Raw genomic sequence first — 21,254 nt, forward strand, 5'->3', positions numbered from 1 at the left:
AGTAAACTATTTAACATAATTCAGAGAACCAACAGTCAAGGGACACATTTCTTCACCCACTACATCATAATAGAGAACAGAAATCACATTCAATTCAAAATACATTTAGAGTCATTTCAAAATTGATAAAGTACATTTTTTTGCAATTTGCTTACACAATGTCACTAGAAATTATACTCTAGGGTACTAGAAATACATGATAAAATACATGAGGTATTTTATAAAATTAGAGTGATTTTTGAACTTTTTTCAAGATACATGACAAAACACAAAACAAATGAAACACAGAGCATTCGCACATGCCTTTAAGAACTAGCTTAGAATATTTCGTTTGGTCACTACTCCTGTCTGTAATGAAGATTTACAATATAAATCTATGCATTTTCTACACATTTATTTACAGAAATGTTAATACTGTCACTCGGCAGCATGTCATTGAATCATTTAAGTTTAGCATAGATAGCCTCATGTCAGCCTATGCTCACTGATGGCAAAGTAAATGGCAAAGTTGCTCTTCTAGGCCTCAGTTCCTTGCTAGGGAAAGAGCTCTGCCCTTCTCATGTAATTAAAAAAAAATCAACCTAATGTTTTATTTTTGTCCACGGAATAAAACTGCTTATATGTGCAATTTCTTCCAATGTTTGTGAAAAAGCAGATGCAATTCTGTGTGACATGGAGTCAGAATGCCATATAGATATGTCACAATTTATTCAAAATTGTAAATATTTTAAAATCTTTTCTGCTATTTGATATTAAATATTCCAGATTTTTCTCATGTTACAAAACTGCATTAATAATAACAGTAGAAGTTCTAAGTGATATTATAAGATTAACTCTCTCCCCATAACTTAGAAAACTTAAATATTTAACAAGAAAAATTTTATTTTATTGTGGTCTTTCGTCTTTTCAGCAGTATCATCTGGTATTTTACGGAGAAAATGGAGCTATAGTTTGAAACATAAACAGTCTGGCCAGAAATATTCATTTAAATATAATGGAGGAAATAGAAATCTCTTTTTTCCCCATGATCAATTTCAACACCAATTATAAGCCAAAACTTCATAGCTTCATAAATTGATAACCTTGTATTACCAGTGTTTGATGATGAAATCCTAAAAGATGATGCATCATGAATCTTGAATCCTTAGAAATCTTACAAAAGAGCACTAAATGTATAAAATATCACATCACAATATAAATGAGCAGTCACCATAAAAAACATTAAACGTCAAGGTGGCATTTCATCACATAGATGAGTTTATCTATTGCACTGTCACAAGATCGCATGATATAAATATTTTTATTTTTTATTATGATGAAAACTGAAACAATATAATCCAATACTATAAAATGCTATGGTAATATTGAAGCATTTACAGTATATAATTTGATACCAAATTATGTTCTCAAAGGCCTCATTTCTGCTTTTGATTTTGAGTGTAGATGCCACATTTACTAAATTGGCTGAGGATGTCTTCCAAGATGTAAAGTTAGAAGAGGTTTTAAGAATACAGCAAAGCATAACATCATGAAACCACCCAATAGGTAGTATTTATAATGGTTTTACTATTACATTTATTACTGTTTCCATGTAGTTTAAAGAATGAAATACCTATAAACAATAGTTGTCATTATCTTTAAGTAACTTTATAGCATAGATTATATATTCAGTTGTCTCTCATTAGTATTTTAGATTCTCCAGAATTAAATGTATAACACTATACCATTATAAGCAAAATAAAAAAATGTTTTCTGAAAAATTGTGATTTCAATTTTGTTTGGGGTACTAAAAACATTGTCATTTTTAAAATTCATAAATAAAACTTCAAGTTACTTAACATATCTCAGATTATTTGCTTCTCAGTAACAATCATCTGGCTTTTCCCAAGTGATTATTCTTATCATATTCATATTTTCATTATAAAATTAGATTTAAAAGTTAGATTACAATAGATGCTCTTCCAGAAAACAGAAAGTCTATAAATTTCACTTTTCTCTAATTTTACATACAGAGAATGAATCTTAAGAGTGAATCTTAGAATCACTTGAGTCTTAGCAGCAGGTCACCAATGTTTCTTCTTAAGTAAGATGTTTCTCATTTTTAGAAATTTTGAGTTCAGACAAGAAGCAGTGAAAATTCTTTATCTAGGTTTGAAAGCTTGCCTTGGGGCAGCTAATTTCTGTGATGACTTATGGCAGAAATCCAGCAGCCTACTGCTGACATTTTCATAGTAATTATAGATCAGGAGTTGGCTGCTCTCAAGAGCAAAAACGTGTTGCATATGACATGGCAAACCCTTGCTTATATATATATATATATATATATATATATATATATATATATATATTTACTATATAAATCAATATATTTATTAAATGCATATATTTACTACAGTTCAAACATGGTAGTAAAAAGTGTTCTTGTAAAGTAAATGAGTTTAAATGCAAAAACCAAAATTTGGGAAAGACTGACTAGAAATTAAAAAGGAACATGTGCTCCATAACTGTAAGACTCAATAAAAAATTTCTACAGAAGAAATAAGATAAAATGTTAAGTTAACAACTAACAGTATTAACCTGGGTTGGGGTATTTATTCTAACTACTAACTCCTATACTTAATCTGCAGAAAATGGGTTACAGTTTGCTTCACTTACTCATATTTGAATGTTTTATGCATATTCCTTCTGCACTCCTGGAGTACAAGGGACAGACCTCTGAGGAAACACGGCTTTTTCCACTGCTGACCCTGCCTCTCAAATAGTGCTCCAGGTAGTCATGGAAAAGACAGGTTGGATTTGACTACAGAAATCATGGAAGAGATCATGGAAAAAGGGAAACATAAAAACGGGTCATGAAAAATGAGAATGAGATAAATAACAGGGCAAAGGCCTTCTTTTCCAGTAAAACAACTCACCACGAATAAAGCACAAAAAAAGAAAGAGCTGCAAATGTGGTATGAAGATAGGTGATTCCTGATTTGTATGAAGAACACATGAAAGAAGAAATAAGGATAAGAAAGCAAATGAGGTTTGGAGGCAGGTAGTGAGGAGCTTTTGCATTTGGGTATAGGAATATTGGACGTTGTTTGGTGTTGACATCTGAATAGAAAGCTCCTGGTGAGACCAGTCTATCATCAGGAACATCCTGGGTACCTGTGAAAGAGCTCACACTGCAGGATTGCCTTGATGAATTTATCACTATCCAGGATCTGGATTTCAGCCCTGAAGCCTCAGAAACCTGGTTCTGTCAGCAGAAAACACGTGTCAGGATGACTGGTACATTTGTTCCCTGAGACTGAGCTATATTAAAATCAGAAATTTGCTAGGTGATCATGGAATTAAAGAAAGGAAATTTTTTTGATCTGTACATGTTGTAGAACACTAGACTAATGTTAGAAATGACCGCTCTCTTTCTTAAGCACTGGCAAAGGTTGCCTGTGTAAATGATTTTTCTCTGTCTCATTTCAGACTCCTCCTGAACAGTCTTTCTCCAAGTAGATGTTACAATATTTAAAGAGTCTCCAATAGACTTAGGAATCACATGATCTCCCTCTAACTTGACTATACATCTATATGAACTGATCCATTATATGGAGTTTGCAGTTTATCCACCAAAAACAATCCTGTTAACAGATTTTTGGAAGGCAACTTATAGCTGGCAGCTATATGCAATCGTATTCTGTAATAAAGTAAAGGATGTATGGAAGCTTTTAAAGAGAAGAACAAGAGCGGAACTATTATTTGGGAAAAATTAATTGATCAAAAAAGCATTAGACGTGCTTGCAGGCAGACAGAAGGCTGAAAACATGAAGGTTATCAACACGACTAGCCTAAGGGATAGAAAATGAGGATCTGGCCCAAGGAAGAGTGAACAGTCTTGGATTTGAAAAATACTGCAGAGAAGACCCTGACAAAACATGCAAGTGATTTGATTCAGAACACTGAGGAGGAAGACAGAGAGTTGAAGGAATCAGCAATAATAAACTTCCTGTAATTACAAGGTCATTTAAAAATTTTTTGTATAGCTTTAAGGATTCTGTTCTGCAGAAATGACTTTCATTGCACAGCTCACTTTTACCTATGTTTTAACTAATCACAGCTGAGAACTATGAATTCTTTGAATATTATACACAATTTTTTGCATATCTAAATATTTTCTGAAAAAGTGACCACAGATGGCCTCAAATTCTGAGCTTCCGTACCTCAAAATAATTAAGAATTTTTAGCCCAGAAGATTAGCTTTGGAAAAGCAACAGTTTAATAAATGTAGAAACACTTCATTAATTATATTGCAAAAGTAAACACTCATAATTGAATGACATTATAGAAAAATCCTAAAATAAATACAAATAAGATCAGAGGATAAACTACTTTGCCAAACTAAACACATATACAAATTGCCTTAGCCAATGGCTTTATTAAAGACTGAGAAACAATTTGTTAAACACTGAAATAAAATGTATGTGGCTACTTTATTTGCCTTTTATTAAGGATTATGAACTTTAAAAAGAAAACAAAAGTTTGTTAAAGAATAATTTGAGTATCCTTGGACAATTTTATTTACAAGGTTATTTCAGTTAAAAATTATAATACAGTTAACCCTCAGTATCCATAAATTTCACATCCATGCATTCAACCAACCACAGGCTGAAAATATTTAAAAATAAAAAAAAAAAAAGAATGGATGGATGTCTCTCTACGAATGTTTACAGATGTTATTCTTTTCTTGCTATTTATTTTCTCTAAAAAATACAGTAAAGCAGCTGGGCATGGTGGCTCATGACTGTAATCCCAGCACTTTGAGTGGCTGAGGTGGGCAGATCACCTGAGGTCAGGAGTTCAAGACCAGCCTGGTCAACATGGTAAAACACCATCTCTACTAAACACACACACACACACACAAATTAGCTGGGCATGGTGGCGGGCACCTTGGGAGGCTGAGGCAGGAGAATAGCTTGAACCTGGGAGGCAGAGGTTGCAGTGAGTCAATATCATGCCATTGCACTCCAGCCTGGGCGACAGGGTGAGACTCTGTCTCAAAAACAAATAAATAAGCACAGTAAAGCAACTATTTACATAGCATTTATATTGTATCAGGTATTATAAGTAATTTAGAGGTAGAGTATATGGGAGAATGAGTGTAGGTTACATGCAAATACCATACTGTGTTATATAAGGAACTTGAGCATCCATGGATTTTGGTATCTCTCATGTTGGGGATGTCCTGAAAACAATCTCCTGTGGATACTGAGAGAAGACTGTACATGAAAATGTTTCAAAAACCTGAAAAATATGCTACTGCAAATTTGCATAACATACATAATTCTATTCATATGTCCCTTACACAGCCTGATTTCTAGGGGATTTAGCCAATATATTTAAGAAAGAAACTTGGTGGTGGATATATATAACTTATACCCAATTTAAAAATCAATCTGAAATACATATTTTGATATACTGAATGGCTATACATGATATGAACATTACAACATTGCTATAAAAATTAAATTGTAGATTTTTTATTATGCCATCTAGGAGGAAATACATAGTTTCATTAAAGAAAAAAAGTTCAACCCACAAACCACAAGGGTTTTAGCAAACAACAAACACAAATCAGGAACATCACAGTATAGTCCAAAAACAAAAAGGTGAAAATTAAATTATCAAAGTCTAATAACTAAGAACATTTTTTAATTACAACTTCTAAATCATGCAACTACCTACCACTTAAAAGAACTACTGTTCACAAATATCTTACTTATGTTTCTAAGATGGCATATTTCTGAATAGCACTTAAAAGCTATTCAGGAGCACATAGGCTGAACAATCAGAAGTCAGGGAACTGCCCTTAGCTCAAAAATGATCCTGCATTATTAGCAAAGTAAGTGTCTGAGATCCCAAGTAAACATTAACTTGGCCTCAGATGATGTGTTGACGTTTTACTTGACTTCTGATCCTAGTTCCAGGAGTAGCAACGGGCACCAGGGTTGCTTTTGTCATCTTTGAGGGGAATGCCAAGGTTCCTCTAGAATCCACACATCAGAGCAAACAGCATATTCAATAAAGAGGTACTCCTTCCAAGAATAAACATAAGACTTTTTGTAGCAAAGCCAGGTGGCTTTCAGGTACTCAGAGCAAACCATACAGCTTTGAAATTAAATGTCCAGATCTCATTCACTGACCTAAAAACTGCCTATGGTTCTCAATCATATTCCAAACTTGCTTCATGGCACGCATTTAATTTTTTTAATATATTCCCTAAAAAAATAATGTGGGATGTTCTTTTTCCTATCTTGACTACTAATTTGTTATTTGAATCAAACATGTCATTCCCCATAGACAACTTTCCCATTTTTAAAAGTTTTTATATAGAAAAATATGTAGACTAAAGACAAAAAATATTTTAATTCTGAAATAAACAATTTTAAATGACAATAACATTATCAAAGAAAGTTAATATATGTAATAAGAAATTCCAGGGGTAATATACTAAATGTGTGGTCTATGTACAAATATCACTTTGCCTAGTGTTACTTTCAAATTTCACAGCTTCAAACTAGCACTTCCTTAGTTATCAGTATGGAGCGTGCCTTTAATTCACAATTTCAGTAAGCACAATAGTTCTTTAAAACTATCAAGTGTATAACATCTCAAATTCAAAAAATATATTTTATGTCAAGGAAAAATGTCTCAGGTAATACTAGGTTAATGCTGTTGATACAATGTTCTAGAAAAGTTCTGCCTCACGGAATGTTCATTTTAGATGAATCTAACTGCCTCAGGGACATCTAAGGAGAATATCAGATGTTGCCAAGGGCAATTTAGGCAGCCTTACTGGAAGACTAGCAGGTTGCCTATAATTTCACACTATACTGTATGCCATGAAAGGCTATAAATATTATCCTGATATTCTAAAACTGATTCTCAGCAGATGCTAATACCATGTGTTAAGGCAATTAGCAAGCTCATATTTCACAGTATACTGCTTATAGTCCCTATGTAAATATTTTGAAAGTCACAAAGTAGCCTGGTGATAGAAGAGTAAAAGTGAGCTGTGATTAAGGGACTATCAAATTACTATTTTTAGGAACTATATCTAATATTTTATCAGTATTGAGGCGCACAATGGCCTGCAATGTTTTATAACTCAGAAGACAATTAGATTAAGTTGTGGCATTTTTGGTTCCTCTCTCATTCCTCCTAAATGAGATTTTACTTGTGCTAAGAATAAAGAACTCACAGAATTATCTGGAACACTCAACATAAAGATTTCTAGTTGACTGAAAGATTTAATTTTCATCAGAGAATATTCTATATAACCCTTTAGTTCACATACTTAGTATGAAATTTAGCATTAAGTTCTCTGTAATTTAAAAATAAATTATAGAAATTACTGAATTTTAATTTATTCTATATTTTCTTCAGTGTAGCAGATTAATTTTGCTTTTTGTTTTTTGCTAAAAAAAACTCCAAAACAGAATCCATGTTCAGTGTTATTGTTCATATCTTAAATGAAATTCTAGATATAGAGGACTTCAAAATATATGTAGACAACAAAATATTCTTAAAAACTTACATATATTCCAACCTATCTTACATATGATAGGATTTCATTTTTAAGTCAGTAACATTAAATTTCTCTTTGATATTCAACATGGAAAACAGAAAACTACATTTTCTACTAGGACAGAGATTGGTAAGTTTTCTTAGAACTCATTCAACAATGATTACAATTATATTGTATGTGTTGATTATATATAATAAGTTGTGAACTCCTAAAATTTAATTTTAAAAAATAATTCATTTTTCATTTCCATTTTACCTAATTTGATAATAGGAAGAAGTTAATGCCTCTTCAGCCAAAAACAAGGCGGGGTGGGGGCACAACTCTAGAAATTAAAAATTAGGCACAGTAACACTTTAAAAAACAGCTTCCAAAGATGTTAAATAAACTTACAAGCCAAACAACAGCTACCGTAAGAAATTTTTTTTTTTTTTTTTGAGATAGGATCTCACTCTGCCATCCAAGCTGTAGTGGCACTGGTATGATCATGGCTTACTGCAGCCTCAACCTCCCAGGTCAAGCAATCCTCCCACCTCAGCTTCTCCAGTAGCTGGGCCCACAGGCATGTACCCATTAACACCCACCATTTTTTTTTTTTAATTTTGCAGATAGGAGGTCTGGCTTTCTTGCCTAGGCTGGTCTCAAACTCCTGGCAGCAGGTCATCCTCCCACCTTGCCCTCCTAAAGTTCTGGAATTATAGGCATGAGCCAACCCACCCAGCCTAGTATTTCTTTTAACAGCTATTTCTGACCAAATAAAATATTCAGACCTGCACTGTGACATCAAAAAAGGTCAGTAATAAAAATGTCAGTAATATGATGCAGTCAAATATAGTATCTCTATAGAGATAAACATTACTATTTGAACAGTATATGATTTGAAGCTACTGGCATTTGTAAGACTAATGAAGGACAGGCAACTAGAAGTTTCCTACTGCAGCTTCAAGATACACTGATCAAATTATAGCAAGATCATAGTGATTCTGTATAAAGGACAACACATTCCAATATAAATTACAAACCTTAATCACTTCCTTGGTTAAAAAGACTAACCATAAGTCAAAATATAGAAAACCAAGCCAGACACAATGTGCAACACCTGTAATCCCAACACATTGGGAGGTTGAGTGGGAGGATGGCTTGAGCCTAGGAGTTCAAGACCAGCCTAGGCAACAAAGTGAAACCCCAGTCTCTACAAAAATTAAGAAAAAAAAAAAAATAGCCACACATGGTGGCACATGCCTGTAGTCCAAGCTACTTGAGAAGCTATGGTGGAAGGATCACTTGAGCCCAGGAGTTCCAGGCTGCAGAGAGCTATGATGGCACCACTGTACTAAAACCTGGGCAACAGAGCAAATAGTGGACTATTTATTATTATTATCATTATTATTATACTGTAAGTTCTGGGGTACACATGCAGAACGTGCAGGTTTGTTACATAGGTATATGTGTTATGGTGGTTTGTTGCATCCATCAACTCGTCGTCTACATTACATATTTCTCCTAATGCTATCCCTCCGTATCCCCTAAATCTCTGACTCTTAAAAAATAAATAAATAAAATAATTAACAACAACAAAAAATTTGAGCTGTCTGTAATAACTGATTTAAACTGGTCAACTGTTAATTAAACAAACAACAAACCCATAGTCTTTAGAGTTGAAAAGTCATTTCAAACTTCACTGATTTTGAGCAGGTTGATTAAGCTTGGTGATACTGACTTACATTACTTGTGAAAGAAGATTACTAATCTCTACTTTTTTGATTAAAAGACTTTCCAAAAAAGAAAAAAACAAAAAAACAAAAAACACGTAACCCAATTAAAAATGGGCAAAAGACCTGAATAGACATTTCTTCAGAAATGATGTATAAGTAGCTAACAGTATATCAAGATAAGCTCAATATTACTAATCATTAGGGGAATGCAAATCAAAACCATGAAATCAACTCACATCCATTCAGAATGACACCAAGAACAACAACAACAAAACGTAAATTAACAAGTGTTAGCAAGGGTGTGAAGAAATTGGAACCTTTATTCATTGTGAGTGGGACTGTAAAACAGCATAACTACCATGGGAAACAGTATGGCAGTTCCTAAAAACAAATTAAAAATAGAACACCATATGATCCAGCAATTTCATTTCTGAGTATACATCCAAAGAACTGAAAGCAGTATGTTGAAGAAATATTTGAATACCTATGTTCATAGCAGCATTACTTGCAATGGCAAAAAGTTAAAAGTAACCCAAGGTGTTTATTGACAAATAAGTGGATAAAATGTGGAATATACAAATAATAGAATACTGTTTGATCTTTAAGAAAAAGGAAACCCTGTCACATGCTACAACATGGATGAAACTTGAGGATATTAGGCTAATAAAAGCCAGTCGCAAACAGACAAATACTATTGTTCCACTTACAGATCTAAAGTAGTGACATTCCTAGAAACAAAAAGTAGGATGGTTTTTCCTAGGGGCAGAAGGAAGGATGAAATGGGATGTGGCTAAATAAGTATAAAGTTTCAGTTCCGCAATGAAAACGTTCTTGAGATTGGTCATAAAACAATGTAAATATACTTGACATTACTGAATTATAGACTTAAAAATGGCTATATGGTAAATTTTATGTCAAGTGTTTTTTACCACAATTTAAAATTTTATGTCATGTGCTTTTTACAATTAAAAATTATATGTATAATTATATATACTTATATACAATGAATAATATAATAATTTAATAACATATAAATAATAAAATTATATATAGAGATTATACTAAGTGAGATAACATATTTAAAGTGTCTAGCATATAACGGATACCCCAAACAGCATTAACAGATGAAGAAGTATTACTCTCCTATGTTTAAGGGCAAAGTTTCTGGAGCCAAAATTCTACTACTGGAGGGAGGGCCCCGACCATATTCACTGTCTGTGTGATCTTGGCCCTGAGTTTCCTCAGCTACACAATGGATTAAAAGTTGCACATTCCTTACAAGGATATTACTAATCAACACATTTTTCTTAACTGGTTAGGCACAGTGGATCACATCTGTAATCCCAGAACTCGGGGAGGCCAAGTAAGGAGAATCACTTGAGCTCTAGGAGTTCAAGACCAGCTGGGACAATATAACGAGTCCCTATCCCTAAAAAATTAAAATAAAAGTGAACTTATAATACTCCTTGCATGTAATATGCCATATATAAGTGATTGTTATTATTATATTATCAATTTTTATACAAGAAAGACTGTCATTATAGTTTTATTATTAAATTTTTAGCACTTACCTCATTTAATGTTTTGGATGAGTGCATTTTACCATCATCATCCTCTATAGCCAAAATAATTCAAACTTTGAGTTCCCATCTACATATAAAATACAGATCTTTTATGCATTTAGCTTGTTTTTCAAAGTAATCTGGCTAGAAAAACAGCCATTAATTAAATTAAAATCTTTTAATTATTTTCAATCAAATATCTAATCAAGTTGTATTTACTTTATAAATTCTGAGACCATAGTTTTCCAACACATATTTTTCCATTTTTGGCATCTTGCTTACTATAAACACGTTTAGCGCACTGCTAACGATACTGTATTTAGACATAATTACCATACTTAGTTGGAATTTTCAGAAAATAAAATAAGGCAAAAAGAGGAATCCATGATAAAGTAGTATGGAAAAGTTAAAATAGACTTTATTTTTTCCTTGTGTATTCAAAAACATAGATAAAGATGTGGTATGATTTTATTGATGAAATGCTATAATAATCTGAAAATAGAAATATTAGCATATAGTTCATTCCTAAATCCATATAAAGAGCTTAAGTGAATGTGGAAAAAGAAGGAATTTCTGTATATGCCACTTGCTATTTGATTGTGTGTATAAAATAGCTATGTATACCAAATATAAGTGCCTTTTTAAAATTATGTCAGTAGTTAACCAAGCTACCAAATGTTCAAACCTAACAAAAAATAATATAACTACATATTGCTGCAATAAAATGGTACTTAAATTTTATTTTCTATATTGAAATAGCATAATTTAAATGATCAATAACTTTTCTAATCAGTTATGAAAACTGAATACTGAATTTAATTATCTGTTTGACAATAAGCGTGATAATATGGCTTAAAAGTATTCAAAGCATACAAGCCATATACAAAAACGAAAAAATCTACCTCACACGGATTCTTAAGATTATTATTATTTATTCAACATGATGCTTTTAAAACCAATAAATGAACAAATGAAATTTAATGATGCTATTTCTGAAGGATCGAATAAAAAATTTTATTAGGCCTTTATTCTTAAATTGAAATAGAAAAATCTGCAATATATATTTGGAGGTGGGACACAATATTTCTGATTCAGACCATTATTTCCTCAATAAAGGAATCAGCTTGTGAGCAGAAAATTGAAGGCCAGATGACTTCTGGTTTAAAAATATTAGGGAAAGCATCAATCCTTTGGGAGAAACGACATGACTGCAAAGGAAAAATAACCGTATGAAGACTTTTTAACCTACCCTTTTACCTTATATATCTGTAAATTATATTATTATTAATTTATGTGTAATAAAATATTAAGCAAAATTATATAATCATCCCTTGTAATATAATCATGCCATGAATATGTATGAAAAATAATAAATAAAAAAGAAAGTTTTTATTTATCAAGTAGGAAGGAGGAAAAAAAATCAAGGATCTCTCCAAAAAACAAATCCTGATAGACAAATAGACCAATTCACACCATCTCTGTTTATGACTCAGTTAAGGAGCTCTCAAGCATTCTAATTGCCAGCAATCTGCTATGTCAAGGGAAAAAAAAAACTCTAAAGATTAAAGGCTGTATGGGAATTCTGGCAAATCTGTTTGCTGCAGTTTTTATTTCCTAACTGTCCCAGAGAATCTAGAACCAAAAAGACTGGTTTCTTTGCTTTCAAGCCTAAGAGCTGCATGAACCTGGCAAGGGTGTCACTTCTAGTATTATTTCAGCCAAATGTTGTTTGTGTTAATTACTTTCCTTTTTCTCCATCAGAGGAAACACAGCAGTAGCAGCAGGAGAGTATCCTGTTCTTTAACGAAGAGATGTGAGAAGTAAATTCTGATTCTTTCCCACCAATCACCATTAATGCCTTCACACAGGAATTCCAGACCTACCACCAAAGACCTACAGCTCAAAAAAAGTTTCACAGAAGACAGGCTAAATGATTCCACCAAAGGAAAACAGCATTGGTCAGTAGATGCAGGATCTCCTTAACAGGGTAACTTTTTGGATAGTCTTCTTTGGTTTTTGACCTTCAAAATTTCCTCTTAGATGTTAGCACACTACTACTTTTCACCATACTCCTACACCTAGAACTATGTACTAGGTGTCATAGTTCTGGCCCAACCAGCACTACTCAAGCATGTCCATCATGGCTAAGAGGATACTGGGATAATATAGAATTCAAAAGACTGATCAGGGAAGGAAACAATGGACAGGCAATGATTAAAAAAAAAAAAACCATCAGAGGACACAGGGGTGAAGACCGAGAATATCTTCAAGAGCTACTGAGATGACTGAAAGAGCATAACCAGATATCACAGTTACCAAAATTTTCTCCTAGTGCTGAGTATTGCTTGCTTTCTTTTAAGGGTCACTCGTTCTCATTAAAGATTAAATTTCCCTATGTCCCTTGCAGCTAGGTGTTGACATGTAACTGAGTTCAGGCCTGTGGGATACAAGTAGACGTCACGTGTGATCACTTTCAGTTCAATTCTGGGACAAGGTGATTGTCCTAGATTTTCTCTCAAACCCCTCCTGTTAGTTAGATTGGAAATGGCCATTAATAGAGAAGCTTGCTTAAGGGAGTCACCATGAAGCCCAGGCTGGACACCCACTTCTTGATGGTCTCATGTTTGGCCAGCAGAATTCTATCATTTCTCAGGTGCTCTGATTCAGGGTCTCCTTTCTACAGGAACTGAATCTCTCTCTAACCAATTGGCAGCTGAGTCAGGTGGAAATGAAAGAAATAAATCTGAACTGTCAGTAAAGTATCTGGACTTACCTATACAACCATTAATTAAAATTCAGTAGTTGAAAAAGAAAGGGAAGATACTAGTGCTTGATATTACCTATTAGGCAGCAAAACTATTTAAAGATATTTGAGTGACAGAATTATGTTGTCAAAGAGAAACTACGGAAAAAGAATTGGACAAATTGGGAGAGGGAGCACTGTGATGCACCCTAATGTCATCTGCTGTTGACTATTCTGAAACTGAACATGACAGTTTGGACACGGCATTTCTATTTTGACACATTTTGGAACTTGTAGGACTTAAGTGGTTTAATACATATAACTTTACATTTTATAAAAATTGAATTTTTATATAAATTACAAAACTGGGCTTGAGGTGATCAGAAATGGAACTGGCCAATAAAAGACAACACAGTTCTAAAAAACCTTTAGGTAAGGATGTTTCAATTGGCAATGTGTTTTGAATATAATGTCGCCTCATTTTGTAAATATTTTCTAGTGATAACTCTGAGACAATTATTGTGGTAATGCCAGGTGAATTATAGGACTGTGGAGAGGAAAGGAAACTATAGTCTGTAGCTGTAAGGAGTTCACAGTCTAATGGGGTGTCCAAATCTGTAAACTAGAAGAGGCAGAAAGAGGAGAAAAGATGATTTTCAGAAATGAAAAAGACATATAAATACTCCAAGAGCTTACAGGACTTGGATAGTGTTTATAGAAGTCAAAGATCAGCCTTTAAAAATAAGTACATAAAATGAAATAAAATTATGACCCAGATCATGAAAACTAAAGTTGTATAAGAACATAAAATGTCACTCTGAGTCACAATCATAAGATCTAAAAGCATCCAACCCCAAAGTCTTACTGTCAGAGTAGCAAAATAAATGCTTTATAGCAGTACACGATGTTCCTTTTGTATATCTAGCTAAAAAGTTTAAATATGTAATCCCAAATGAGCTGACTAGCTGTAAGAAACAGAAAAGCACACTGTGTCCACACATGTAACAGTCAATGAAATCAACTTCTCAAGTTATAAGATGCACAAAACCTAACCAGGAAAAGAAAACAAAAAACAAAGAAACTTAACATGTCTTAACATTTTGGGGGTGGGTAGATGGATATTGGCATTCTACTCAACATGTTATATATAATAACTACACACAAATATGGTGCATACAAAAAAACTTATAGCACAATATATAATTGCCTCTGTTTTTTGATTAATCTGTTATCAACTTGACATACACACATATAATATATACATAACAGATATACATTCATGCATGAATCTACACATACTTATAAACATATATAACATACACAGCATAATTTGTTTCTCTTACTTACAGTTTTACACTTGGTTACACTTTTCTAATCATTCACTGGAAGTTAGGAGAGCCAGAGAGTTAAAAGCATTGTTTTATCCTCTTTAATTTCTGTTAGGATGAACCCATGGAAAATGGACTAAAGTTCTGTGATCAATTCATAGCTCTGGACAGAATCTGATAATGTGATACCAGCTAGAACTAAGATTCCCTCCAGAAACAAGCAGATGAGTGGACATTCTCTGACCTGCCTTCCTTCATTATGTGATAACTGATGATAAAACCAAACTTAAATCCTGACTGGTAAGCATGATAGCGGTTGCAGTAGCAGGTTTCACAAATAGGGGTGTGGAATTGATACTATGATCATGGCTTAAGTGGTATCCTGATGACAGAAACAACAGTCAGGATGCTGCCAAGCCTAGCTCTTTGCTGCTGTACTCACTGGCCCCAGAATTGTCAAAGGTTGCCTATTGCTTCTCTTAAGAGGTCAAGTGCCTCTCTCGATTAAATCCCCCCATGATTTAAACAATATGAATAATAGTCCAATAAAAATACTACTGCGTGCTACAGTCTTCACCAACTCTATCTGCAAATAGATACACTATATTCACAAGCTTTTAAGAACTAAACACAGTGCCCATAATCATCATAAAAGCAAAAGAGAGAAAAACACTCATGATAATGCACTCAATTACTGTGAAGAATTCCCACGAAATGCCTGTGTTCTCAACTACAGTGAAGTACAGATAATTATTATCAGGGTTACAAATACTGCTCCATAGTGAGAAGCATTGGAAATGTACATTTTCATAAGAATTGGATCTCCATTATTGAGAAGGCATTCTTGTACAGAAACAATAGTAGTTTATTAAATATATCCAAATTATTAAGAAATGTTTAATTTTATTTTTGATACATACTTTTGAAAAGTATAATAGCATAATTTTGTTGCCAGAAAAAAAGGATCCTTCAATGGTAAGGGTATGCATGGGGCTCAAGAAATACAACCAGGGCACATCATAAACCTAAAAAATGTACCGAGAGAGCATTCCTTAAAGATTCTCATTGCTTGAATTTTAATGTTCTCTAGAGCCATAGGATACTTTATTTTGCATAGACATAGAAACCAATTGTTCTATTTACTTTCTAACAACAGTAGAAGTTGACAGACCCTTGGGAACCTTTACTCCTCTGTAGCCCACTAAGTGCCAGGAAATATCCCTCACCATCAGCCATTATCTCTTAAATAATCCATACACTTAAGAACCTCACCTTAGATGAAAAAGGAGAATAAAAAGAAAAAATAAATTATAATGTTCTACTTACTATTCAACAGCCCCAAATCAGGTATTTTTTAAAAGTCAACGTATACTGAGTGCCTCCGAGACACGTCAGCCTGTATTCTATATTTTCCCAATATTCTACATGTCCTTAAGCTTATATTAAGGTTAAATTTGTAAAGTTAAATTGTAGAACCTTATTATTGCATTAAATATATCTGATGGATATCGAACATCACTGAAGGAATAAATGTAAACTAAAGTTTATTATGGTTTTCACAACACTAAACATTCCTTAAAACAAAAAGTTCAAAATGGGCCCCAGGTATTTTTATTGAAAAACAAATTTAATCTAGAACTATTTTGAACTTCCATTAAAGGGCACAATCCTGTTTTTATTATATAATTTACATAAAAATTAACATGGCCGTCATTCCTCTTTTTTCTGGTTCCTAAATACCGTATTTGAGGGCTTCTCATATTCTATCTTTGTCATCCCTAATTACTGCATGTATTTCAGTAAAATCAGTAATAGATAATTTTGATAATGTTATTATACCATGTATTACTAATAAATTCATTGGTTACAAATTCCATACTCATTTATTACATGATAAAGGGTATGGTTTAATTAAACTATAAAATATGTTTGAAATATGCAGTACATGAGCCACCTGAGCTAATAATTCAGTTTCCTCATAATGATCCTGATTTACAATTCTCCTAATATAGTCACAACAATGGGATGAATGAATCCTTTACTCCAGCTCTGGGAGAAGATAATGGTATTCCCACAATTTTCCCACTGAGGAATATTGGGTACTTAATTTTATCACTACCCAACCGGGACCCTCATCAAAAAAAAAAAAAAAAAAAAAGCATGTAACCAGTATATCTACTGAATATATCCCATTGTTGAGAGAGTTATATGGGGAGGTTGGGGAGGGATAACATGGGGAGAAATACCAGATGTAGGTGATGGGGGATGGAGGCAGCAAATCACATTGCCATGTGTGTACCTTGCAACAATCCTGCATGATCTGCACATGTACCCCAGAAACTAAAGTACAATTTTCAAAAAAATTACATAATTATAACCTAAGTAAAGCATGCTGGTTCTATCTACTGTACTCAGCTTTAAATGTGTTGACTTTTCTGTATCTTCAGATTAAGTGAAACTTTTACGTTTTCCTAAAACATAGATATTAAAATGTCTATCAGAATTTTGATACTAATAACCAAATAAATTAATAACTTTCAAAACAGTGAAAGCTCTTTACGTCTATAGCATTAAACATGGTACATTCCAAGGTCCTTCAAAAGGACAACAAAGGTAACAAACTTTATTCAACAGACATTGCTAGCATAGAGTAGTCAAAAGTCTTTGAGGTTTCTTCTGCATTAACACTTTCTCACTGTAAGCTTGTCTTTGCTGTCATTACTTCTCTAGCATTTATATTGGGGAAATTGAGAAAATGAGCCTCAATGACAGCGGTTCTCATGCTCACCTACTCTCACGTAACTCCACCCATGCCCTTTGTTCCTAAAGCTTTCTTATAAATAAATTATATTTACACATTACATATAAAATATATAAAGAGTAACATTTTCTAAATCATTCAAGTTAAATATAATGCTAAATTATATTTTTAAATTATTTTAGATAGTTTTCAAATATATTTCAAAAGAAGGAACAGTTCAAACTTTCACTAAGGAGTTACTTGTAAAACAATACTGATTATGTTAAACAGTTACTTGGGAAGAAAAAAAAATAAGGATTAATCTCAGCAACAATTATGCTGATGTTTTCCAAGGCTTTTTTTTTTAAATAAATAATTTAATATGGGGAAAAAAAGCGCAAATGTACCTCACAAATAATATGGGGAAAAAAGCACAAATGTTAAATTGTTTCTCAAATAAGAGGTTCAGAATTCCATGTTTCTTTGCCCTCATATAAACTGAGTACATAAATTCATTATTTAAGATATCAAAGCTCATGCAGAACATTTAAAGTTAGATTCATGCAGTAGAGTATTATTTCAAGTAATGCCTTATCACCATGTGCCTCCAGCTGCAAATGAACTGAAAAATAACATCCTGAAAGCTACAGAAAAGATTATTAAGCTAATGATTCCCCAAAAGGGAAAGAATACGCATAAATAGCAGTGGGATGGAAGCTCTAGATAAGGATTCTGTAATATGCATCCTGAGTTATTATTTGAGAAACCACACTGTCAGCATACATTTCATCATGCTAAGAATAAGCAACAGGTGGTTCACCGGTAAAACATGATAGCCTTTATCGGCTCCATGCGCTGCAGAAGTCATCTTTACAAAAATGTAACTATCTTACTAAAATGGTAATACTCAAACCTGATGAAAGTTTTTCCAATACATCAGTATCATATTTTTAGGTATTGCATATACTTCAAAACAGATATTTGCTTACAATGTATCAATAAATCTTTTGAAAAATTATGTACAATTTTGATGGACTTTTTGCTTGAGATCAGAGAAGAACATCTGAAAATGATATAGCAATAAAATACTGTCTCTACGGAAATTGACTGCATAAATTTTAGCATATTTAGTTCTACAGTAGACAACTCAGCTTGTCTCAATAGTTTAAACACATTCACAAACTGTCCAAGTCACTCAATAATTCAATAAACTGAATAAAGTAAGAGAATACGAAAATACTCAAAATTTAAAATACAATTTAGAGAAGAAAGCTTTTATCTCTGCTCCTGGTGAAGGTATTAGTACTCCTACAATTCTCCCACTGAGGAATCTTTTGTAGTTGATTTTATCACTAACAGAGCTAAACAAAGAAACAAACAGAAAAAAGCAAATAGAAAACAGCATGTAATCGGTATCCACTAGACATATCCCACTGTTGAGAGGGGTTTCAAAAATTCATTTCTAAAAGATTTTCAAGCAGCCATTAGATAATGAAATGCCATAATGTGAAACAGTGTTCAAATACTTATAAAATGTTCAATATGCTTTACCAATTTCTTTAGGTGTAGGAATATCTCACTTTCTTGCTTTTTCCTTGTACTCAACATAAGTATAAACTTAAATACGCAAAAGTTATGCTTTTATAAGGGCATTTATTTAGCAATAAAATGATTCTTAAGTTTTGTTCATAAAGTATGTAGGCAAAGTTCTCTATTAAATATTCCCAATCAACTGGCTACACCTAATGTTAAAGTAAGAATGAGTGTTTCTTCAGGAATCTCTCTGCTAGGTTTGGCTGTCAGCTACCTCCTGAAGAGGCTGAGAGAATGGGTTGGGGGAGGCCGGATGCAGCTAGCTTAGGCTCCGATTCATTTTCCCTAGTGGTGCCCAAGTCAGAGCTTATGGCAGAAGTTAACCCATCATCTCCAGGTAGTGCACTGCAGGTGGACTCCAAGAGAAGTTCCCTCCAGTGTCACGTGAAGGACTGGCCATGTGCCTGTGAACCTGTCCCGCTCCAGGCCAAGTGGGCTGGGGGCGGGGACCCCCACATCAGGGCGTCCTCTTCCTGGGACCACCGAGTTCAAGGCTTCCACGTGGGCGGCTCTCACCCGGCTCAGCTCACATCAAGTGAGGAAAATAAGGACTGGCTTCGGTGGTCTGAACCTGGCTCCCCCTTAATCTCGGTGGTGAAAACTCCACGGCGGAGGGAGGGAAGTCTACAGTTTAACTCCTTCATGGCTGTCACGGACCCCTGCCCACGCACCCACTCCCCGAAGACCTCAGGGCACCGATTCATGTTGGAATAAAGCGAAATTAAAGTGCATTACGAAGTGCTGTGGATTAAAGTCACGCCGAAGCGTAAACCTGGCCGACCCTTTAGGTCATCGGGAGCAGTTCAACGAGTGCCTGCTGGGGCTGCCACATGCCCTACAGCCAGCGGAGAGCGGAGCGTGGCTTTTAGAAACCTTCCCTCAAATTCCTTAACGGATCATTAGTGAAGGGATCGATCCCAGGGACTTTCGCAGCCACACCGGGCACTGGCACCGAGGCTGGCAACGCCGCTGGGAAGTGCGGAGGGAGCGCCGCGCTTTCAGCCTCTGGGGAAGGAGGGCGCGGAGAGAGCGGGCGGAACCCGAACTCGGGGCGGGAGGAGGAGGCGGGACCCGGCGAGACCCGAACTCAGGGCGGAGGAGGGGCGGGACCCGGTGGGACCCACTGAGACCCGAGCCCGGCGCCTCAGGGATGCAGCCCGGGAACCGGACGGGAGAGGCCGCGAGCCGCGAACAAACCCCACCGCGCGCCCCCGAGCCCCCTCCCCGGAGCCTGGAGCCGCCCCCCGCACCCGCGCGGCACTCACGTCTCGGAATTTGTTCCAGCGCCCGGCTTCCTTGTCGTACTGCGAGACCGTGCTGAGCCACTGCTGGTCATCCAGGAAATTGCCGCCGTCCGAGCGCCCCCCGCCCGCGATCCCCGCGGCGGCCAGAGCCTGACTGCACCAGGCGGCGGCGCACACGCACAGCACTGCTGGGACCCGCAGCATCTGGGGGGACACGGGGCGCGTTAGCGTCGGCGAGGAGCAAGGCCGGGGCCCGGAGAGCTGGGCGAGCCGCGGCGGACGCGGAGGAGACCGGCTGAGGCCGCGCGTCACTCCCCGCAGACTGCGCCCCACGGCCCCGCGCTCACGCGCAGCAGACCCGGGAGGAGGGCGGCGGGTGAGGTCGAAGACCGGGGAGGAGGGCGCTGGGTGAGGAGGGAGACCCGAGAAGAGGTGGGGTGAGGAGGGCGGCGGGCGAGGACAGAGACCCGGGAGGAGGGCGCAGGGTGAGGAGGAACCCGGGAGGAGGGCGCTAGTTGAGGAGGGAGCCCCGGGAGGAGGGCGGCGGGTGAGTAAGGAGACCCGGGAGGAGGGAGGTGGGGTGAGGAGGGAGCTCCAGCTCCAGCCCCAGCTCCGCCGCCAGGGCGCCCCGCCACTGCCCGGCACCTCACCTTGTCGGGAGCCCCACGGCGCCCGCCGCTCCCGCGGAAGCGCAACCCGGATCTGCCAACTCGCTGCGCCCCGGAGCCGCACGCGCCGCCGTCTCGAGCCGTCCACTCCGTTCCC

At 35.9% G+C, this 21,254-nt stretch overlaps 1 protein-coding gene across 7 annotated transcripts in view; it reads right to left on the reverse strand.

Annotated features, from left to right (window-relative positions):
- Window positions 1-21,254, reverse strand: part of SPOCK3 (SPARC (osteonectin), cwcv and kazal like domains proteoglycan 3) — a 547,888-nt gene that overhangs the window by 526,420 nt on the left and 214 nt on the right. For 5 of the 7 annotated variants that reach the window (XM_017512130.2, XM_017512129.2, XM_017512128.2 and 2 more), the window contains exons 1-2: window positions 21,140-21,245; window positions 20,511-20,693 (exon numbers count right to left, since the gene is read on the reverse strand). In XM_017512130.2, coding sequence (XP_017367619.1) covers window positions 20,511-20,693 — 183 coding nt within the window. In that variant the 5' untranslated portion in view covers window positions 21,140-21,245. Of the gene's footprint in view, window positions 1-20,510; window positions 20,694-21,139; window positions 21,246-21,254 lie in introns of those variants that run through there. The other 2 variants (XM_037732657.1, XM_037732659.1) reach the window with 2 other exon arrangements.

This window comes from Cebus imitator, unplaced genomic scaffold (genome assembly GCF_001604975.1).
Source record: "Cebus imitator isolate Cc_AM_T3 unplaced genomic scaffold, Cebus_imitator-1.0 Scaffold462, whole genome shotgun sequence".
In the NCBI taxonomy this organism is placed as follows: domain Eukaryota; kingdom Metazoa; phylum Chordata; class Mammalia; order Primates; family Cebidae; genus Cebus; species Cebus imitator.